Source organism: Leguminivora glycinivorella, chromosome 23 (genome assembly GCF_023078275.1).
Source record: "Leguminivora glycinivorella isolate SPB_JAAS2020 chromosome 23, LegGlyc_1.1, whole genome shotgun sequence".
In the NCBI taxonomy this organism is placed as follows: Eukaryota; Metazoa; Arthropoda; class Insecta; order Lepidoptera; family Tortricidae; genus Leguminivora; species Leguminivora glycinivorella.
The window spans coordinates 10,266,110-10,290,397 of NC_062993.1; the positions used below are offsets into that span (position 1 = coordinate 10,266,110).

A 24,288-nucleotide genomic window follows, 5' to 3' on the forward strand; every position below is an offset into this window, starting at 1 on the left:
CTTGTAGCAGTTGGCTAGGTATTTCTTAATTATTGATTTGAGAAGGGGGTAGGCCATAGCGAATGATATTCCGCTTTGTGTGGTAGGGCACAGCACAGCGGATATCATCTCGCTCGAATCTAGAGCAGAGCCCAACTGGGGTAGTACCTCCGCCTTAGAGAAGACCGCAGCCAAATAGCACTAGACCCTACTCATAGTGTTGTGTTCCTGCTGGTGAGTAAGGCTGCCAGAGTTCAACACTGGTGCGGTGTGCTGATGACGGGAGGACTTACGGAACTGACTTATTCCGTCTATTGTCCTTTGAGTCGTCGGCAACCCGAACCCTCCTTGGAACTCGTGCACTCTTTTTTAGTGTGTATTTAACACATCAAAAGGGAATGTACAAGTTTCTAATGGGGTGGCAACAGCGCATGTGACCTTCCATAGGTTACGGTGACCGCTTTCATCAGGCGGGCCGTATGCTTGTTTGCCACCGACGTAGTATAAAAAAATATTTTACTATGTTATTTAAGCTTTGCTTTAGGACACGGTATGAATCGCACCATGTTTGTACATTGTTTTTAAATAAATAAAGCTTGAAATCATTCCTTACAGAAAAGTCATACTACTCAGCTGCAGAATTCTTTAAAGATAACTTTAAGTAAGCATAATTTTTATTATAAGATCATTATTACAGCTAATGTTTCAAATATAGCATGTAAATTTTGATTATCCTAAATACTTTAATACTTAGCGTAAATAAGTCTGGGAACTTGTTTTGTACATATCAAAACTATTTTTTATAATTTTTTGGTTGTGGAAAAAAAATATGTAAAAAAAAATACCGCCAACATAAATTTATGAAATTTTCACCAAACATGGATTTTAATGAATATTACAGTAAAAATAAAATCGTACATGAACACCCTACTGGGGTCCATGAGATGCTTTATAATGTTTTGTATCAACTTTGGTGCAATAAAAGATATTATGATTACAATGATTACATTGTGCAACAAGGGGAGGAAGTTGAATATTACTAACGAGAGTAAGTTAGATCGCGACGGCTTGCCGGAGCGATTTAAAGACTCGAGTTAGTAATATTCATACTCCCCGAGTTACACACAATGTTTTTCATTACACTCGCAATGCAAAAAAATATGTAAATAGATGTAAAAAAGTTAAGTACGGTACAAGAAATTTCATTATTCTCTTGGGAGAACGATTTTTCTATAACTCACGCTCCGCCTGCGAGCAATAGCACATTTAAAGTGCGGGTGTGATGAAAAAGATATTATGATTACAATTATTATATTGTGCAACAAGGGGAGGAAGTTGAATATTACTAACGAGAGTATGTTAAATCGCGACGGCTTGCCGCAGCGGATTTAAAGATTTGAGTTTGTAATATTCATACTCCCCGAGTTACACACAATGTTTTTCATCACACTCGCAATGTAAAAAATATGTAAATAGATGTAAAAAAGTTAAGTACAGTACTAGAAATTTCATAACTCCCTTGGGAGAACGATTTTTCTATTACTCACCCTCCGCCTGCTTGCAATAGCACATTTAGTGTGTGAGGGTGATGAAAATTTATTTATTATTTGCTGTATATTTTGTGTTAGCCCCCTCTTAATTCACAATAGGCTTATTCTAAATTCAGGTTAGTTCCATCACTTCCATGAGAGCGGCCAGTAGGTAAAGAAAAGTGTGCAGTTTATAAACAAAATTCAGGAAAACAAAACTACGAATGTGTTCAATAGTGGTTTCGGAGGAATAAAGTGAGCATTGCAGGAGTGTATTAAATTGTTTGTTTGTGTAATTGATTTGTGTGTGTTGGAGTGTGTTATATTTATATTAGAGCGTGGCTTTTAATCCGGAGGTCGCAGGTTGGAACCCCGGCTCCTACCAATGAGTTTTTCAGAACTTATATGCGAAACGTCAATTCATATTTGCCAGTCGCTTTTCGGTGAAGGAAAACATCGTGAGGAAACCGGACTAATTCCAATAAGGCCTAGTTACTCGTACCCTTTGGGTTGCAAGGTCAGATGGCAGTCGTTTTCGTAAAACTAGAGTCTACGCCAAGTCTTGGGATTAGTTGTCATATCGGACCCCAGGCTCCCATGAGCCGTGGCTATTGCTGGGATAGCGCAAGGAGGATGATGATGTTGGAGTGTATTAAAAGTGTGTTTTTGGACTTTTTAGTGATGCTATGAGGTTAAACACCACGGGCTTCTATTGCTTCCCATAAAGTCTTGAGTCATAATGTATTGTTTGTCCATTTCGTTAGTCATAATTTGTAGTTGTAGTTTAACCTAACCTAACTTATTTCTAGATGACCTGAGCAGATTATCATAGGCTACTGGCTAGTTTCCTATACTTAAAATACAATATTTTATGCAGTGTACGAAATAAAGCACCACATAATTAAAAGAAAAATATGGACAGTGGTTATGTTTAAACATAATTTATATTTAATAAGTCAAAGAGAAAGATATAAAGTAAATAAATTGACCGTGACGTCACTCCTCAGTATTTCATAGTAATTCCATATTAGCAAATCGTTTTGGCAGTTCTTAAAAAGAAGCTGATTAGACTAGTAGGAAACTAGCCTATTAGTCATTATTCTGAAACTATTAACTTTTCAGTGTTTTAAGTTCATCGTTTCAGAACAATGACTAATGATGATTTGGCAATCATTACATTACTTTCGATCATTATGTCAAACAAATGTATCTGTAAAGACCAGACATGTTTTTTCAGGGACAACGTCTTGTCAGCGGCTTGAAAAATAGAGTCTAAGCTTTAGAAAATACGGAAGTTTTTTTTTTTAATTATATATGGGCTTACTCTTGGCAACAGACTAGCCAAAGGCAAAGACGTGGCTTACGATGGAGTGAGAAGATGCCTGTTCACTCTTGATTTGAAGGTTGCCGAAGTTAGACAACGGTTTAGCCAATTTTTGCGTGGGGAGCAGATTGAGGGACGGTATCTGGAAATTGATACTTATTTGTCATTTATTCACTTATGCGTTTATTTATTTATGCGTTTAAAAGAGATAGGATGGGTCAATGTACGATGTTTTTTACTTAAAGAAATGTTTTGGTTCTGTGTCCTTTTTATACAGGTCCCTACAGGAATTTAAAGAAGAAACTTTGTCTTTTACACCAAGAATTTGCTAGCTGTGTTTGTTAAAATTTTGGCTACCAAAAACATACACAATGAAAAAGCTTAGGGAAATACTTGATCATCGAATATGCTGGCTTATTGGAAATGCTGTGTTCTTTGTGGTGAGTCAAATTTTAATTGTCTTGTCAAAAAAGTGCAGGAGGGCGATTTTTGAATCTCGCATAGGGGATTTTGTCACTAAAGTACCGGTTGAAAACGGTGCCTTGCTTATTATTTTCAGTGTCGATTTTCTGAATTCGAACACGTGAGACTGAAAAATCGGCCCTCTTGAGCCAACTGGCATAATCAGAGATGATGGCAAGAGGCCAGGCCCCGTAGCCGAATGGCATTTCTCCGACGCCAAACGAAAGCGATACGCCGCTGGCTCTGTCGCGCCAATACGCAAGCGCGATAGAGATAGATATCTACTAGCGCTTCGTTTCGTGAGCGTTTCGTGAGCGATTGTGCCATTCGGCTAGCCACCCTGATCAAAGTGTCCTTTGGCCCTTGGAGTATGGGACGAATGTTATTAGTGAGGGATGCTACCCGCGTACATTCAATGGAATGGAAGCATTCTACCTCGGGTGCAGCGATGGAAACTGCCGAAATTTTGAAACATAACAAATACGAGAGCCTTGTAAAGAGCATACCTTTTTGCGATGGAAATCTAAAATATGCCCTTAAGGCATTTTATCAAGGATGCTGGTGACATTTCCTCACTGAATCGCAACGCTGATGAGTTGTGCGACGAAGTACTTCGTTCACCGATTTTTGTAAAAAATTAAACGTGTTGCGCGCTGGGACCCCTATGCGCTTAGTGTAAGGGCATTTTCAGAATTTGGGTCCCCCCCCCAATTAGCGTAAATTGTTAACAAAAATTAATGCGCTGTCTGTTTTGTGACAACAATTAGTCAGTCTAAAAACCGGCCAAGAGCGTGTCGGGCCACGCTCAGTGTAGGGTTCCGTAGTTTTGCGTATTATAAAAACTACTGAACCTATCAAATTCAAAACAATTTTCCTAGAAAGTATTTATAAAGTTCTACTTTTATGATTTTTTTCATATTTTTTAAACATATGGTTCAAAAGTTAGAGGGGGGGGGGGACGCACTTTTTTTAGGAGCGATTATTTCCGAAAATATTAATATTATCAAAAAACAATCTTAGCAAACCCTTATTCATTTTTCAATACCTATCCAACAATATATCACATGTTGGGGTTGGAATGAAAAAAAAAAATCAGCCCCCACTTTACATGTAGGGGGGGGTACCCTAATAAACCATTTTTTTCCATTTTTTATTTTTGCACTATGTTGGCGTGATTGATATAGGTACCAAATTTCAGCTTTCTAGTGCTAACGGTTACTGAGATTATCCGCGGACGGACGGACGGACGGACGGACGGACAGACAGACAGACAGACATGGCGAAACTATAAGGGTTCCTAGTTGACTACGGAACCCTAAAAATGTACTTTTTTCACATTCTGAATGTAGATTATCGCTTAACATTTATGTAATTAACACTAAATTTTTATTGAAATTTCATGCTTAATCATCGTCACAAAACTGACAGTGAGTTAATTTTCGTTAACAACTTACGCTAATTGGGTGGTCCCAAATTCTGAAAATGTCCGTAAGGCCTCACGTCGTAAGGTGCACGCTCATAGCGGGTAGCGGGACGGGGCGTGCGGCGTGCTAGAAAAACCGGCCAAGAGCGTGTCGGGCCACGCTCAGTGTAGGGTTCCGTAGTTTTCCGTATTTTTCTCAAAAACTACTGGACCTATCAAGTTCAAAACAATTTTCCTAGAAAGTCTTTATAAAGTTTTACTTTTGTGATTTTTTTCATATTTTTTAAACTTATAGTTCAAAAGTTAGAGGGCCCCGGGACGCACTTTTTTTTCCTTTAGGAGCGATTATTTCCGAAAATATTAATATTATCAAAAAACGATCTTTGTAAACCCTTATTCATTTTTAAATACCTATCCAACAATATATCACACGTTGGGGTTGGAATGAAAAAAAATATCAGCCCCCACTTTACATGTAGGGGGGGTACCATAATAAAACATTTTTTTACATTTTTTATTTTTGCACTTTGTTGGCGTGATTGATATACATATTGGTACCAAATTTCAGCTTTCTAGTGCTAATGGTTACTGAGATTATCCGCGGACGGACGGACGGACGGACGGACGGACAGACAGACATGGTGAAACTATAAAGGTTCCTAGTTGACTACGGAACCCTAAAAACAGTTGAAGTTGATACAAGTGTGCTGAGTTGACGCGACGCTGCATAGGGTGGACGTACGCTGGACCGCTTCGCTCCACTCAGCTCCTACATTAGTGTATCAACACAAACCGTTTAAGCTTTTTTCCGCAATAAAAAGAATATCGACGTAAAGTCAACATATTGCATTATTTTACCAAGGGTTCGATATATGAAAGAGGCGCATTCCTAGCACACAGTCTAAGCACGTGTAGGTGAACGCGTAATATGATTGTATGAGTGAAATGTGACAGGTCGATTGTTCGCATTTTTGACAGACGGTAACTGTGAGATAACCGAGAAGGGGTTGGCGGCACTTTCAGCGGGGAGCGGGAGTGGCCATACTGTGCGATAGTACTCTTTATTATACTGTGCTGACGTTGTTATTTAAAGCCAGGGGGGTTACCATGATGTACTAAAGACGTTCAGTTTAGGTTGAGAGAAAGGGACACAACTATAGCAGTTACATAGCTCCGTCCTTCTCTCTCAACCTAAACTGAACGGCTTTAGCATGTCATGGTAACCCCCCAGGCCAGAAATATATGACTAATGTCAGGAGGGCGTTCTTATTCTGTTGTATGGGGTGACAGTCCAGTTTAGTATAAAGACAACCACAAAATTAAAATTTTGAAAAAACCCCCGTCTGCGACATAGTAGACCGATTTTCATGAAACATGGCTAAGAACACTCCCGACTGACTCAGCTTTCAGACAAAAAAACTAAATCTAAATCGGTTCGGGAGCTACGATGCCACAGACTGACACACACACAGACAGACAGACAGACAGACGGACAGACAGACAGACAGACATGTCAAACTTATAACACCCCTTCGTTTTCGCGTCGGGGGTTAAAAATAAGTTCTAAATAAATTCAGAAACATGGCGCATAGTCATATATTTCTGGTAAGGCTTTACCTATGGTAGGTAGGACCTACATGTCTCTGGGGGGTGATTTTTGAATCTCGCATACGTGATTTTGTCACTAATGTACCGGTTGAAAACGGTGACTTGCTTATAATTTTCAGTGACAATTTTCTGAATTCGAACGCGTCGGCCCCCTGGTCTTTGAATGTTCTTAATTTTCGTGTGTTGCAATTCATTAAGTAATCAGGCATTTTTTTTATGTATTCGTTGATTTCTACCTACAAAAATTTACGCGAAAGCTGCAAGCTGTGAGTAGGGACTACTTGGTTGTTTTCACTGAGTTCGTTTTGGGGCATTTTCAGAATTTGGGTCCCCCCAATTAGCGAAAGTTGTTAACAAAAATTAACTCGCTGTCAGTTTTGTGACGATAATTAAGCATAAAATCTGTCTAAAAATATACTTTTTTCACATTCTGAATGAAGATTATCGCTTAAGGTTTGTGTAATTAACATAATAACGATAATGTTATTGAAATTTCATGCTTGATTATCGTCCCAAAACTGACAGTGAGTTAATTTTTGTTAACGACTCACGCTAACAGTCTCAAATTCTGAAAGTGTCCTTTGGCGCGCTAAGTAGAGTTTGCTTAATCTATAGTATGTCTGTGTTGTCGATACTTTACTTAACTACGTGTATTTCTGATAAACAACTCAGACGACCGGTCTGGCTCAGTCGGTAGTGACCCTGCCTGTTAAGCCGCGGTCCTGGGTTCGAATCCCGGTAAGGGCATTTATTTGTGTGATGAGCACAGATATTTGTTCCTATCATACCTATAGATGTTTTCTATGTATATAAGTATGTATTTATCTATTTAAGTATGAATATCGTCGCTTAGCACCCATAGTACAAGCTATGCTTAGTTTGGGGCTAAGTTGATCTGTGTAAGGTGTCCCCAATATTTATTTATTTTAATTTTAGGTTTTCTGCATTACAATGTTGGTGTCATCGATCGCTGGTCAGCAAGGAATCACAGACTACAATGCCACAGTACACGATTACACGCTCGACAATGAAATGTATGATAATTGTTCGCAAACCGATTATAAGGAATATTGCCAAGCAAAGGGTGTGTGTCAAGCCGGTCAACATATAATGTGCATGTACTTCAAAACGGTAAGATTTTTTTATCAGTCATCACCGTCATCAAAAAAGCGTATTGTACTAATAGGAATAATAATATTGTTTATTTTATAACCCCCGACGCAAACGACGGGATGTTAGAAGTTCGACGTGTCTGTATGTCTATCTCTTTGTGTGTGGCATCATAGCTCCCGAACGGATAAATCGATTTAGATTTGTTTTCAGGGTTCCATAGTCAACTAGGAACCCTTATAATTTCGCCATGTCTGTCTGTCCGTCCGTCCGTCCGTCCGCGGATAATCTCAGTAACCGTTAGCACTAGAAAGCTGAAATTTGGTACCAATATGTATATTAATCACGCCAACAAAGTGCAAAAATAAAAAATGGGAAAAAAAATGTTTTTTTAGGGTACCCCCTACATGTAAAGTGGGGACTGATATTTTTTTTTCATTCCAACCCCAATGTGTGATATATTGTTGGATAGGTATTAAAAAATGAATACGGGTTTACTAAGATCGTTTTTTGATAATATTAATATTTTCGGAAATAATCGCTCCTAAAGGAAAAAAAAAGTGCGCCCCCCCCCCTCTAACTTTTGAACCATATTTTAAAAAAATATGAAAAAAATCACAAAAGTGGAACTTTATAAATACTTTCTAGGAAAATTGTTTTGAACTTGATAGGTTCAGTAGTTTTTGAGAAAAATACGGAAAACTTTTGTCTGTTACAGGGGATGACAATGGGCCCAATGTGTGAAAAGGGCAGAATGTTTAAAGTGAATCATGAAATAAGAAAAGCCATTATAGAAGAAATTGCTATGTGAGTTTCTATATAAACAAATCAACAAATCTTAGTACCGACAATCCGATAAGATAATGGTTAACAAGTATTTACGCAAAATAGTACATTACGATACAAGTGCGTAAAAAAGGAAGTTCGAAACGAGTGGCGATAAATTAAAACACGACCGAAGGGAGTGTTTTAAATCGACACGAGTTAAAATTATTTTTTCAGTACAGATGGTCGTTTTTTTACGCACTAGTTCGAGAAGTGCTTCATTATATGCCAGGTCGAAACTTCGGAGGCTCATCTGTACTGAAAAACGTCGTACGATACACGTGCGAAAAGGAAATTCGTAACTCGTGTCGATTTAAAACACTCCCTTCGGTCGTGTTTTAATTTATCGCCACTCGCTTCGAACTTACTTTTTTACGTACTTAATTGTATCGTAATGTACTATTTTGGTACAGATTTTGTCGCCGACAGTATTTTTCTTTCACTGTACCGTTCTCCGAGACGTTTCTAAAAACCCCTTCTTCGATGGGAATATTATTTTCCCCTCACTAGCTCGGAAACACGTGTTTTGTCCTTTAATACCAGCGGGTAAAAACGCATTTTATCCACTAGTGGGTAAAGTAATTTGACCTTGAATAAAGTCAAATTAACTGCTTTGAAATTGATAAGAGTAGGTGAAGGTAGTAATAAAGATGATTTAGGTACCACCTGTGGAACTACTGGAAGCAGTGATAAACGCATTTCTTGCGTTGTAGTTTCCTCGCTATAGTGAGAGGAAAAGTTTTGTGTTACACTCGGGTGCAAATGTATTTTACTTCTCGTGTGTTAAAAAACTCGCAAGTTCAGGATTCTATTCTCGAACCACTCGCTTCGCTCGTGGTTCAACTATAGAATCCTTCCACTTGCTCGTTTTTCAATTCCACACTCGGCGTTAAAATACAACTTTGCCCCCTTGTATAACAAATAACTATTATTTTATTACAGAGTTCCTATGGCCACCTTTTTACTCCATCCATGACACCATAATTGAGCATTTCTTTTTTTTTTGCCAATAAAAAAATTTTGATTGTTTTAGGGAATTTTAGGTCAATAATTGTACTCATAATCACGAGTACTTTCAATCTCACTGGGAGACAAAAAGTCTCCCAGAATTTCCATACATTTTTGTTACTTTCCTCTTTTGTTAACCCATACAACATGTACGAAAAATGGTAACAAAATAAAAAAAAATCGTATGGGACAATTTTTTTAACTACTAGTTAGGATTGAAAAAGCTAGTAATTCTGAGTAGAAATAGCATATTTTTTTCAAAAATATCACACTTCATAAAAGTGGCAAAAAAAAAAGAAATGCTCAATTAAAGCATTGTCACGTGATTTACAGTAGAAAATTGTTTTCCCTTTTGCTGTGTTAAGTATAAGTACACAGCAAAAAGGAGTGTACAAGTTCTAAGGACGGTTCGGGTTGCCGACGACTCAAAGGACAATAGACGGAACAAATTAGTTCCGTAAGTCCTCCCGTCGTCAGCACACCGCACCCTCGTTGAGCTCTAGCAGCCTTACTCACCGGCAGGAACACAACACTATGAGTAGGGTCTAGTGCTATTTGGCTGCGGTCTTCTGTAAGGCGGAGGTACTTTCCCAGTTGGGCTCTGCTCTAGATTCGAACGAGATGATATCCGCTGTGGCCTACCACACAAAGCGGAATATCATTCGCTATACCCTACCTCCTCCAAATGTTTATGCTGTTTATGCTTTATACGGAAAGGTTCTCGAGTGGCGACCGCGTACCGGAAGGTGCAGCGAGGGTAGGCCCCCAACAAGGTGGACTGATGACCTGGTAAAGCTCGCAGGAGTCCGCTGGATGCGGGTGGCGCAGGGCAGGTCATTGTGGCAATCTTTGGGGGAGGCCTATGTCCAGCAGTGGACGTCTTTCGGCTGATATGATGATGATGATGATACTTTATACGACATAATTCTATTCAGTCTACTTATATGATCATGCGACAATGGCATTTTTCATATCACGCTATTGTGAATGACCCGCTAAAATATTTTTCCCCTCACTAGCTCGGAAACACGCGTTTTGTCCTTTAATACCAGCGGGTAAAAACGCATTTTATCCACTGGTGGGTAAAGTAATTTGACCTTGAATAAAGTCAAATTAACTGCTTTAAAATTGATAAAAGTAGGTGAATCTAGTAATAAAGATGATTTACCACCTGTGGAATTACTGGAAGCAGTGATAAATGAATTTTTTGCGTTGTAGTTTCCTCGCTATAGTGATGGGAAAAGTTTTGTGTTACACTCGGGTGCAAATGTATTTTACTTCTCGTGTGTTAAAAAAAACTCGCAAGTTCAGGATTCTATTCTCGAACCACTCGCTTCGCTCGTGGTTCAACTATAGAATCCTTTCACTTGCTCGTTTTTCAATTCCACACTCGGCGTTAAAATACATCTTTGCCCCCTTGTATAACAAATAACTATTAAATATGTAACAGAGCAAATTTAATATTGGAGGAAAGTAATACTATCATATACGATCAGAGTTTTGACTGATTCAAGAATACGTTCATTAGACTCAACCGGGATATAGACCTTGATTAGCTTTTTTTTCCGCTCCAAAAAAAAAAAAAAAAAGTAATCTCGATCTATATCCCGGTCAATATAAGTCATCACACGTATATGTTTTAACTATACTTTTTTACATTTCAGGATGAGGCAAGAAGTTTTAGATGGCACTGCCCGTGGTAGGCACGATGTTATTCTCCCTAGGGGATATAATATGAGAGAAAAATTGGTAAGAATTATTTTTATACTAAAGGAAAAAATTGAAAAAAATACGCGTCCGGCGAGACTCGAAACCGCGTCAACTAACGTTTTCCTAACCTCTAGCACATTATAATAAAGAGTACTATCGTACAGTATAGCCACTCCCGCTCCCCGCTGAATGTTCCGCCCACCCCCTCTCGGTTAACTAACAGTTACCGCCTGTCAAAAAAGCGAACAGTCGACCTGTGATATTTCATTCGTACAAGCATAATTCGCGTTCAAACAAAATTACTCGAAACAATTTTACACGAACTAAACTTTCGATGATTTGCTGTCGATGAAATGATATTCGATGAAAAGTTTGTCGGCGAAACAAGGGTACACGGTACACCTATTTAGATAAAAGAATGAAATGAAAATGAAATGAAAATGAAATGAAAATGAAATGAAAATGAAATGAAAATGAAATGAAATGAAAAATGAAAATGAAATATTTATTTTTCAAGTAGGCATATTACAATGCGCATATGAACGTCAAAGAGATAAGTAAATCTATTTGGATACGGACCGAGTGTGTCACATTTCGTACTACGTCACACCTCGGACACTAGCGATCAAATATATGAAAGAGGCGCGTTTCTAGCCAAGCACGGATCCAGCTTCATGCCCAGGGGGGGGTCACGTGGTAAAGGCCCAGGCCCCAGAGGGGGGGGTCACGTGGTCTATTTGTATGGCCAACCTAGGCTCCAGGGGGGGTCATGACCCCCATGACCCCCCCCTGGATCCGCGCATGTTTCTAGCACATGATTGTCGTGTAAGTGAACGCGTACTATTATCGCTTGTATGCGTGAAATATGACAGGTCGACTGTTCGCTTTTTTGATAGGCGGTAACAGAACTGTGAGGTAACCGAGAGGGGGTGGGCAACACTTTCAGCGGGGAGCGGGAGTGGCCATACTGTACGATAGTACTCTCTATTATACTGTGCTCTAACTGAGGGGGGACTGACATCTCGAGGCTGAGGCGTAGAATTAGTATTAGACTTGAGTGACCTGACTGGACGCACGGAGTGGAGCGTTCGGCGGGGCGTGCTGGCGGGCGTCCACCCTACGTGTGCTTGTGTGTCCTGTGGGACACTTGTATACAGAGTGTAACAAAAATGGTGGTGATCCGTTTAAGGGCGTACTCAGTATCGTATTCTTATCAGGAAAAAGTAGAAGAAAATTTTTTTTTCGCTAAAAAATTTTCACTTTTGTATGAGCCGGGCCGCGCGAATCGGTCGAATCTCCATACAAAGATAAAAAAATTTTTGCAAAAAAAAATTTTTATCCTACTTTTTCCTGATGAGAATACGATACTGAATACGCCCTTAAACGGATCACCACCATTTTTGTTACACCCTGTATGCACGCATGCTTGTGAAACACTTGAAGCTCATACAATCCTGGATCGACGCTGCATATATGAAAACATGTACCTAATCTAAAGATTCATGCGAAGAAAGGATGGAAACCGGCCGTGCGTCTAACGCCGTGTCTTGCGTGGGCGACGGTCGCGTCTCATACTTCCATATCGATAAGATTTGATTTCGTATGCGTCGCATCGCCGTCGCGCGACCATCGCGCGACCGTCGCCCACGCAAGCCACGGCCTAAGAGTCCGTTGGTAGAATGGGGACGGTGGAATAAGAAGAGAAAAATAAATCTTAAGGGTGTAATTGTTTGTTTCAGTAGCTGTGGGACTTCGATTTAGCATTTTTTGCACAAGTTTGGGTGAATCAGTGCCAACATTCCCTCGATTATTGCAGAGCTACAAGTTAGTACATACATACATACTTCATACATACATATATAAAGTTATAAACTCACGGCTGTGGCCTATTTCACAATAAGTTAGTGACAATGAGGAGGCACACTGACGTTTTATCCCGCCAGGCGGCGTCTGTGCAAGTGTCTAGGCATGTCACTGTCATTCATATGTGAGAGAGAGAAAAAACATATCATCTTCTCGCTCTCACGTATGAAATTCTTTATCTGTGCAATGGACTTATAGGGTGGCGCCATCTGTCGTAAGGTCATAACCTTTGAGAGTGCTCTTCATTGTCGCCCAATAGTGACACTTCGCCGTTCGTTCCCTGTTCAACAAGGAAACAATGTTATTTATCAATCCCCAGAATAGTCCGTCAGTTAGGTCGTCCATAAATACTGAACACAATCATATTTTAACTATAAAACTCCCGTGAGACTCATACATATTTAAAAATCATATCATATTTTTCGCTTTTTCCAATTAATGAAGAAATACAAAGATATAGAGCATCAAAGTTCCGGAGTGGGGCTTGTGACGACACTTCTAAGTAAAAATTGTACCTAGCGTGACGTCACGCGAAACTTCAACGCACTGTGCCGTCGTCATTTTTCGTTTACGAGAAAAAAGAAAAATGACGTGTCTAAAATTCTTTAAGAATCTAACTGACGGACTAATTAGTTTTTTTAGTCGTCTAGCCTATTTAATTCTCAGTGTCAAGTGTTAATATCACTGTAGTGAAATAAGCCCCAGTTTTCCCAAAAAGAGTAGCACACATGAATGTGCTAAAGTTATTTTATTAAATATTATATTATAGTCTTAGTGTTTAATAAACAGAATGATATAAAAGGGACAAACGAACTTTATCGCCGTTTATGAATAAGGGGTTAGTGTTTAATAAACAGCCATACGTTGCATAGTGACGTTATGTTATGTACCAATGAAATCGTAAAAACCGGCCAAGAGCGTGTCGGGCCACGCTCAGTGTAGGGTTCCGTAGTTTTCCGTATTTTTCTCAAAAACTACTGAACCTATCAAGTTCAAAACAATTTTCTTAGAAAATCCTTATAAAGTTCTAATTTTGTGACTTTTTTCATATTTTTTGAACATATGGTTCAAAAGTTAGAGGGGGGGGACGCACTTTTTTTTCCTTTAGGAGCGATTATTTCCGAAAATATTAATAATATCAAAAAATGATTTTAGTAAGCCCTTATTCATTTTTAAATACCTATCCAACAATATATCACACGTTGGGGTTGGAATGAAAAAAAATATCTGCCCCCACTTTACATGTAGGGGGTTACCCTAATAAAACATTTTTTTCGATTTTTTTATTTTTGCACTTTGTTGGCGTGATTGATATACATATTGGTACCAAATTTCAGCTTTCTAGTGCTAACGGTTACTGAGATTATCCGCGGACGGACGGACGGACGGACAGACAGACATGGCGAAACTATAAGGGTTCCTAGTTGACTACGGAACCCTAAAAAATGGCTGCACCATACATTCATTTCTATATGGAAGAGTCGAATCTTTTTACTATTTTAGCTTTAGTCCCAAAATAAAAGTTATTCATTATTACGTCAAAAGCTAGGTACTATGCAAATATGGCTGGTCTTTTATATTTCACTGTGTACTTAAATAACAAAAGAAATATAAAAAAATATTTGATTTGTCCTTAGTACATACATACATACATAAAACATAAAATCACGCCTGTATCCCATAAAGGGGTAGGCAGAACACATGAAACTGCTAAAGCTTCAGTGCCACTCTTGGCAAATAAGGGGTTGAAAGCAAACGAAACTGTGACATTGCAGTGACAGGTTGCCAGCCTTTCGCCTACGCCACAATTTAACCCATATCCCAGTCCTATTTGTCCCTATTTATTTATTTGTTGTTGTTGTGTTTGTCCTTAGTCCCTATTTTTATTGTCATTAAACATTTTCAGACTATTTTTAACCGACTTCAAAAAAGAGGAGGTTCTCAATTCGTCGGGACATTTATTTAATTTTATCTGCTTTTTGTTTATAGCAGCTTTTCCAGACCCGGAACAGTTTGTTGGGATCGATACATTCACCCACCCGAACTGGGAGCCAATAAGAAGAGACACAAAAATAGACAGTGAGACACAAACTCAACTTTACTGCTAATTTATTTAAAATGATACAGGATTGGCCAATTCTCCATATAAACGCTCCCGACTATTTCCTCCCTGGATTTTGAAGACAGAGCAATGATTTTTTCAACACAGATTATTATTATTTTTATCTGTGTCGGACCGTTTTGATTTTTTTGATATTATAATTTTTAAAAACGCTAGAGCCCATCAAAACTTTCCAAAAACGACCTTATTGATTATGGCGCAAAAAAAGATGTGGTATTCAAAATTGGTAACAATTAGGCAAAAAAACTAAACGATCCGACACAGATTATTTCATTGTTATTCAGATTCTCAAATTTCGTTACGATTGATTAAGTTTTGAAGGACGAAACAGTCGAGAGCGGAACCTCGATCTTTTAACTGAGTTGTTCTTAATGGACAATTTTTTTTCGACAAATCTAGTTAATAACGCTAGTATATTTAACTATAGTTCCCAAATTGAAAGGGGGGGCTCCTTTCCATTTTAGCATTTTCGCTCCTGTAGCGTCTTAATTGAAGTTACAGTACATTTGGTTCTTTTGACTTTACTTTATGACGACCCGGTCTGGCTCAGTCGGTAGTGACTCTGCCTGCTAAGCCGCGGTCCTGGGATCGAATCCCGGTAAGAGCATTTAAGTATGTATATCATCGCTTAGCACCTATTACAAGATTTGATGACGACTACATAAAAAAATGGCATTCTGGTTAGTCCGTCAGTTAGATCGTTCAAAAATACTGAACACATATTTTTCGCTTTTTTTAATTAACACGTTCACTGCGAAACAGGTCCTTCTGACCCTGTTCTGGACTTCCCCCTGGGTGCGGCGACAGATATGCGCAACTTTACCGTGGTGCGAAGCCCATAACGTTTTGATATTTTATTACTTTTATATAGTCAAGTATACATTTATATTTGTCATTTTACATTTTATTTGACAGCATGTAAATTAATAAACAGGTCACGTATGTCCTGTTCGCACCAGACTTAAACTTTTGTTATTCAGTGCAGAACAGGGCCTATATGACCTGTTACGTACGACCTTGTATAGCACTAGAGCAAAGGGCAAAATACATTAGTGTTGTTACCATATTATCAATCCACACGTTACTTTTTGGTGAAAAAATGTGTTTTGATTGTTTTAAATGAAATTCGTTCAACACAATATAACGCTTTTATACGCAAAACGCTTACAATTTTGCTAAATATTATTACGTAAAAATATATTGTGAAAAGTTTAAATTGCTTGCTGCACAATATATACTAAAATTGCTAAAAATCGTTTTTTTTAAATAATATTAAGTGCAAAGTTCAAAGTTTCAGTTGTATATAAAAATCAGAATTGGATCGATATATTAGTTCGTTTATTTTCCTCATCACTACTAAATCATCGACATTCTTACCTGTGCCGGTTCTGGCTGTGCGGTGCAAGTCAATTTTGACCTGTTAATTAATTCGTCTATAAAATCTAAACGAACAGTCATCAACTTCGGCGAAGACAGTATAGTGTAGATTAGTTATTAGACTAAACAATGTTTCAATAAAATTTAATATTTATGTGTTTCTGGTAAAGCTATTTCAGGTAAAATATGAAACCCTTCTTACAGGCTTGAATTGGCTTGTACCGCACAGAGAGAAAGTTCAATACAGGACTCTCATGGGTTGTAACGCACTGAGAGCGAGTTCACAAAATGCGGCTCCGCAGTGAACGTGTTAATGAAAAAATACAAAGATATAGAGCATCAAAGTTCCGGAGTGGGGGCTGGTGACGTCACTTCTTAGTAAAAATTGTACCTAGGCGTGACGTCACGCAAAACTTCAACACACTGTACCGTCGTCATTTTTCGTTTAGGAGATAAAAGAAAAACTACGTGTCTAATATTCTTTGATAATCTAATTAACGGACTAATTAGTTTTTTTAATCGTCTCGCTTATTAATTATTATGTCGAAAATCGTAAATCGTGTAGATTTAAAAAACTGGATTCAGTCGTGTTCATGTGTGTAAAGTTAAACTTCAAGATGGAGTGCGACAAACTTCTACCCTTTTTGGATGTAAAATTATTTTTTTTTCAGAAATGGAGAAGCATTGCTTGACGACTAATAAAGTAACAGAGGCAGTTAGATCAATAATAAAATTATTGAAAGACACGGGCAAAGAAGAGGTCACACCGAGAATGATAGCTAATTATCAGGGTGGGTAAGTATCTATTGCATCTATAATATAAATAATAAATATTTTATGTCACCCGGCATTTTCGCGAAAAAAAATTCAAAAACTTTTTTTTCTCAAATAGGTAAATTTAATGTTTTTCTACTCAGAATCACCAGCCCTTTCCCTCCTACTAGGCGGAAAAAAGCGTACCAAATTTAATTTTTGCACTTTGTTGCCATTTTTCAAACACTTTGATCAGTTAAATTTGATCCACTTCCCGGTTTCCGATTAAACTGAATTTTGCACACATAAAATATCAATCACGTGATAATTCAGTATTATGGTATCATGATATTTTGATTTGTTATTGACGTTCATATGAACGCGCGCGTATGAACGTCAAATAAAGCTACACCGGCTCTAACCCTACGCCTCAGCCTCGAGAAGATTTCAGTCCCCCTCAGTTGGAGGGGTTATCCACTATGAGACCGGCAAGAAACTCGGTGGACCACTCTTTTCAAAACATTCCATCTTATAATTAACATGCATTAAATAACAAGATACAATTTAGCATGCAAAAGTATTTATCAAAAATATATTTTACAGACTACTCTATGGAAATTAATTTCAATAAATTAAATTTTATTTATAAATTATATACTAAATAAATAATGTATCATAATAAATGCGAAAGTGTATATTGTATGTCTGTACTTTATCTCTGAATGCTAAAACTGTTAAACCGATTTCGTTCAAATTTGGGTATCAGTACCTAAAAATAGTTTGAGTTCCTGGGAGGGACAGAGATTCATTTCTCACGTTTCGAAAGTAACATAATTAAAAATGTTGCCTACAAGTATACCTGTGAATTATAAGATATATTTTTTTTTTCCTTTTATTCAGAATATATATTTATAAGTTATACCTATGGCATTTGATTTTTATTACTATTAAATTACTAATTCTATTACGCAGAGGAGGTCGCGGGAAAAGGAAAACTTAATAATGTTTAAAAACCAAAGGTCTCAAAAATGGATTCTTGGGTGACCCCTCTGTTTATAGGTTTCAAATCCGAACATTTTTGCAAACCATAGTGCTTTGCAAATTTGTCTGTTACTACCGACCGGTGAAAGAACTTTTAAACCATCAAAAAAGCCATTAATTTCAATTTTAACATTAATATTGTTACATTAATTATGTCAAAGGCTCGAGTGAAATCGATCAATGTCAGAACAGAAATGACACATGTAAAGAAGTTTCCCAATTCAAATAATTCTATCCTATGGAATCCTATCTGTATACAATATTTTTGTAGGATTGAACTATCTTCGACAATTTATAAGGTTTCGTGTATCAAAATATAATACAAAAACTTACCTAGTGCAACCACGTTTAATGAAGAGTTCCGTACTTTCCGGCTACTAATATCCCGTACATTTGTATTTTTTTAGGCCAAGAAATGTATACTTGAGTATGATCTACGAGGGTACCACACACATTGGCTGTGGAATGGCCCATTACGTCGGATATCAAAGATTAGACGACAGTTCAAATGAAAACGTTAGAGGAAACACACACGATGTATTCGTAAGTTATATTTTTTAACTTATTTAAAAATTATTTTTTTAAGTATTTTTATTTCTTATTCATACTTCAGAGTTCTTGTCGGTGGAGCAAGGTCCAACTTGTTAGGTCCTCGGCCTATTTCTTAACCTTCTGCGGCCTATTTCACAATAGTGACACGACGTGACGTGACGTTTCTTCTATCAAGTAACATATTTTGAACTTAAAATGGTAACATTACCGCACCGCACCAAGGTCGTCCCCAAATATCCTGTAAGTAAGAGCGAGAAACATATAACGTTTTATCGCTCTCACTTACAATAAGACAATAGTATGTATCTGTATGTATAAACTGGAGCGAGCGATGTCACCTTTCTTTCAAACCTATGCCCGTCGCTCGTTCACATTCACACACGTTCGCTGTAGGGTTTTAGTAATGTTTTTTTATACCACGCCAGTGGCCAATTACAAGCATACAGTCCGCCTGATGGAAAGCGATTACCGTAGCCTATGGACGCCTGCCACCTTAAGGCCAGCAGCCAGCAAAAAAAAAATTGCGCGTTACCGCCCCATTACAAACTTGTATACTTCTTTTTGCTGTGTACTTATTTCTGAGGAAGGTCTGTTGGGTCGAGATTCCTATGGAGTTTGTTTTGTAGGTTGTTCAACTGGTCTGCAATCTCTCACACAAGCCTGCACGCGACAAACCTGTCTACAATCTAACCGCACCGCCGACTCCGCCGACTCCGAGGACAACACCGACGACGACGCCTATGACGACCCCGTCTACAACTACTACTACTACTACAACTACAACAACAACAACAACAACAACTACTACTACTACTGAGACTACTCCTGAAGCTAGTTCTGACGACATAGACAATACTCCAGAAACTACTCCTGACGATATAGATGAATTGTCTACTACAGAGAGAACTACTACTACTACAGTTAGGACAACCACCACTCGCTTAACTACACCACATCGTGAACAAGATCATGATTATAGACCAGATATAGGTGAGTAAAAAATAAGTTTACTTTTACTTTTACTCATAGCAAGCTTCTATCATTATCACCGTCAACATCACGGAGAATCAACGTAGGGAACAAATCAAATTATATTATTAAATATTTTTTGATTTGTTTGTTTAGTAGTAACACTACAGTGTAGCATTACTATCTTTTTTTTACTAATATTTTTGTATATAAAAATGACTTCCCATCAAAACCATAAAATGGTATATACAGTATGTTAACTAAATACTTGATTTCATCTACAGGAAAATAGTCTTATGTCATAGTATATATATATCCTTTTTTACTATATAATTAACGTTGAAGATTTAACTTGGCTAGTTTCACGCAGGTTTAATTACATAATTATGTAGGCGCATGTAATTTTTCATATTTTTTTTTGTTAAAATAGCCAAGTAAAATCTTGAAGTAAATCTCAAGTCAAAATAAATGCTCCATTGAACTAGGCACCTGTGATCTTAATTCCTTTGTCGAGGAAATCGGCACACATAGGTATTTCATATGGCGCTTAGCTCTCATATCACATTTATATTTTTGTTGAGATCGATTTCAGTTTTATTTAGTACTAAATTTTTTAAAATTATGAAGTCTTTAGAATGTATATTTTTCATACACATTAGCTATATTGCTGCCCTCGGCGCTTTATCTTCGACGATAGCCGCAAGATGTCGCAGTTATTGTGGCCCCCACCCGTCAACTCCCGACAGGTACCTGACGATCCTTCTACCCCGCCGTATAAGAACGACCACTGACTGCTGTTATTCAAAATAAACCGGCTAATTTTCTAATCAAATCTGACTTTTATTTTTCGTGAACTGCCTAAAAAGCGGTCAAAATGGTCTGGATTGGTTTAGGTTGTCGTTGGCGTCAGGATTTTTTCTCTTCCTGGATTGTACTGTGAATCCGCACCGTTTTGACCCTTCTGTTATACAGCTATTATAGGGTACGAGATGCGCGCAAGCAAAAGAAATGAATACTGTTGAGATAAAAAGGAGAATAATAGAAGTGACTGTGGCAAAACTCCGACGTAAAACAGAAAGTCAGGACGATCAGAAAAGTGATAGGAAAGTTACGGCGGCCGGTCCAAGATGGCTGAATAAGTGATCAAATCAGGCGTTACTTCGCTGAAATCCATGATAATTAAAATCAATACTTTGCTGATCCTTGAATAGATAACGTGTTAGAGTCAATCAGCGCCAAGCCGTTACTCGAACACATGTAAGGGTTAGCCAATCAGCGCTATAGGACATCATTTATTCCCGGATTTGCAAAGTAATATTCTTAATTTTCATTGGTAAATGCAAAAGACGGACTGAAATAATCAATCATAATCGTCCCTAATCGTCATCTGCGTCGCTAACAAGCTCCATTGTAAAACTTTTTTTAGGTATCCCTGAAATAAGGAACGTGGTGCCTGGTAGTCCAAAAGGCGTTTTGGTTATGCCAATCATAACTGTAGAGGACCCTCCTCATAAGCTACTTCAACAAAGGTAAGAATAACATTTATAAAATACGATTATTGCCATCTGGCCAAACACGACATTTAGGACACCAGGCCATAAAAATATATGTATAACAAAAGAACCGACACTACACGCTAAGTCATTACAATAGTTTGCTCGTCAAAAACTGCGATGTACGTGCATAGAGCATCGCAACTGGGAAATACATGTTACCTATATTTTTTAACGTTTATCTTTTCTCTACTGGTTTCTTATGAACCAGTAATGATTTTTGATTATTGGCTGTATTTTTGGGGTCCATAATGTAAGTACGAGATGGAAGAAAAGTATACATATTAAATAAATCAGTGACCAACTAGAAGTAAGGCTACAGATAATTTATTTTGAATCGTCTGTTATTGCAATTTCAGAAATATCGCATTAAGAAGAAACACAGGAAGCATATCTAATTATAATATACTTGGTAACAATAACCAACGATCTAAGGTAAGGTCGGAATAAATAAAATATACCTCGAATCATCCTGTGAATACTAAGCGTGAACAAATTCATAAAAAGTCTTTATAATAGTTTCGTATATCTTGAATAATATGACTTAAAAGCCCTTGGTTGTCAATTAATCTCTTTTTAATGCTGTATCATAATGTTTGTGTTAATTTCTCTTAGATTAGTTAATATTTTAAAATAATTTCAGATAACAGCACATTCAAGAAAAACCAGTGTTTTCGCTAGAGCGCCTATATTTAACCTTTCACCTCAAAACCACGATACAAATATAAACCTCGAAGAAAAGGTATCCCTAAAGAAACATTTAAAAACACTTCTTGACCAAGTGCCAAGAAGAGAAATTCCACAGTTGAAAGAATTACTCAAACAAATGGTGAGGTCACACAAATCAGAAGGAGATCACCAAAGACTAGGACCTATAGATTTTGGTACGACAGCTTCTAATACGCAAGAACAGTTCAATCATGTTCCATCAATGTTAATGGTGAACCCGATGAAGCGGTATCGCGATTCACAAATAACTTTAACGAAATGACTCATGGTTCGCACTTTGTTGGTAGTGGTATAGCTGTGGATCCTAGTAAAGCAAATATTGTTATTGTTCAGAGCAATAACCCGGATGTGGATACGCAAGCCGAATATCATCTTCCACTAATTCGAAAACAAAAACCATTAGTGCACGCCAAAAGAAACGATGAACCTAAAAATGTTGCTGATGATAAGTGGGCAGCAGACGGGTACCATACAGGACATAAACAAGTTAGTAGTCTTTTACCCGAAAACGAGCTCCCAATTATTGACCATAACCAAGACAAGCCAAACCAACACAAAACATTTGAAAATGACGCGGGAAGACAACACACTTATGGTGCTGGAAATAAAATGAATGGCCATATACACATTCCGATTGATGGAAATTTCAAGCGAAGATTGTATTTTGAAAACGAAATCACAAAATTAAAGAGAAGACTGCAAAATTTACGTCAGCATATACATATAAGTAATGTTGATGTAAGTATTCTTTACAGTTAATACAAAATGAATTAAATGATACGTACACGGTGTAACATAAGGGAACCGAAAGATTTTAACTAGGTACGCATTTCTGAGGGCAAAATAAAAATAAAATTTAGCCAAGAAAAAAAAATATATTTTTTTAGTCTTTATTTGGATGTATTTTCGCGTATAAAGAAATGTTATTAAAAAAACTGGCAATTAAAATAAAAAAAATCATTTTTTTTCTAAAGTAAATACTTTTTTGCAATGAGTTACTAGTTGTTTTTTGATATCTATTGACAAGGATATTTAAATTATGTCCGATAACGGCGTCAGCGCCATCAAAGTAGCATTTTGTTCTGATTAATAATAATTAATAGTTATTATTTAAATCCTTATAACTCTGAAAGTAGGTAGACGAAATCCATAAAAGTTTATACATTTTATTGTACATACGCTGTTAAAATTATTCGGTTTTCTCATGTTACACCGTGTATATCTATTAAGCTTATGCCTTCAAAGTAGTATTCAAACTTAGGCATCTTTTAAGAATATAAACGTTTTGGTCCTAACAAGGTCGAATCCCTCACTACCACTCGGTTTTTTGTCATTATAATCCTTCGCTTCTTATAGAATATTATTATTAGAGAGCGGATTTCAGGTTTCTCGAAAGGTACAAGCCTTGTATTACAAGTGCGCGAACTGTCAAATCGTATGGGTTGTCATGGAAACACACTTGTAATACAAGGCTTTAGCGATTTAAATATGGATATGACTCGCATAATTTATTATTTTTTCTACAGACAAAAAAAATGTATCGGAACATAAAATTAAAACCCTTTTTGATGCTTTTGTGAATATTGGGCAAAGATTATGATGACAATGATTAAAAAAATAATGTTTGTTATTTTTATTTAAGTTCCTCTTCTTTAATATTTCGTCTGCGCACACTTCTATATGTTACGACTCAAAAATACAAATATGAAAATAATTCGTTTCCAGTATACACACTCCTTTATTTAGAAAAACATACTTTTCTTTAGTTTTTCTGTAATTTGTTGCAAAAAATATCATTAAGTAATTTAATCTTATTATTCAGCGAAGTTTGCGGTGTGCGATGTATAATAATAATATATTGTAAGACCTTATTATAAACCATATGACATGTATGTATTTAAATTAAAAAAAATCATTAGTCATATCCATATTAAAAATCGTTACCTGAGATCCGCTCTCTAATTATTATTAATCGCCGTCGCTGTACATTATGTGTAATTTTGATCCCCTGTGCCAACTTTTCTCGTCTGGACTTAGCCAACTACCTACAAGTTATAACTTTTTTGTCGACAGATACACGATCAAGTCCGTCCCGTGAAGTCGCAGAGTGGCCAAAGAAAAGCCAAATATGATGAGAGCAAAGACTTTTACATGCCGGAAAGTGCACACCCTTTGCATGAGTATTAATAAAAAAAATGTTCATATTATTTTTATTCCTTTTATTACAAAATAAATTTAAAAAAATAAGAAGTGAACTTTTATTTTTAGAAATGTATCTATACCTATGTATTTTTTTACTATTAAGTAGTTAACATTGGTTTTATATATAATTATTTTAAGTATTTTAAAAA

At 37.1% G+C, this 24,288-nt stretch overlaps 1 protein-coding gene across 5 annotated transcripts; it reads left to right on the forward strand.

Annotated features, from left to right (window-relative positions):
• The first annotated feature begins 1,684 nt into the window (after positions 1–1,684).
• On the forward strand, positions 1,685–24,153 carry LOC125238428. Of its 5 annotated transcripts, none has more exons than XM_048145762.1 (14): positions 1,685–1,763; positions 3,120–3,272; positions 7,262–7,456; positions 8,154–8,242; positions 10,933–11,017; positions 12,721–12,802; positions 14,831–14,920; positions 17,012–17,135; positions 18,542–18,677; positions 19,313–19,676; positions 21,082–21,184; positions 21,568–21,643; positions 21,852–22,675; positions 24,011–24,152. In XM_048145762.1, exons 2-13 carry the CDS (start codon positions 3,204–3,206, stop codon positions 22,197–22,199), a joined length of 1,761 nt encoding a protein of 586 aa, XP_048001719.1. In that variant the 5' UTR covers positions 1,685–1,763; positions 3,120–3,203; the 3' UTR covers positions 22,200–22,675; positions 24,011–24,152. The 5 variants fall into 5 exon arrangements, with proteins under 5 accessions (XP_048001719.1, XP_048001722.1, XP_048001723.1 ...); XM_048145764.1 differs by lacking the exon at positions 1,685–1,763 and adding an exon at positions 1,852–1,871 and having other exon boundaries at positions 24,011–24,153; XM_048145763.1 differs by lacking the exon at positions 1,685–1,763 and adding an exon at positions 1,972–2,025 and having other exon boundaries at positions 3,110–3,272; positions 24,011–24,153.
• Positions 24,154–24,288: the final 135 nt, after the last annotated feature.

Coding starts and splice junctions, on each gene's coding strand:
- LOC125238428 (XM_048145762.1), top strand. CDS start 3,204: ATGAAAAAGCTTAGGGAAATACTTGATCATCGAATATGCTGGCTTATT. Junction 12,803..14,830: donor CGATTATTGCAGAGCTACAA/GTTAGTACATAC, acceptor TTTTGTTTATAG/CAGCTTTTCCAGACCCGGAA. Junction 21,644..21,851: donor ACAATAACCAACGATCTAAG/GTAAGGTCGGAA, acceptor AAATAATTTCAG/ATAACAGCACATTCAAGAAA.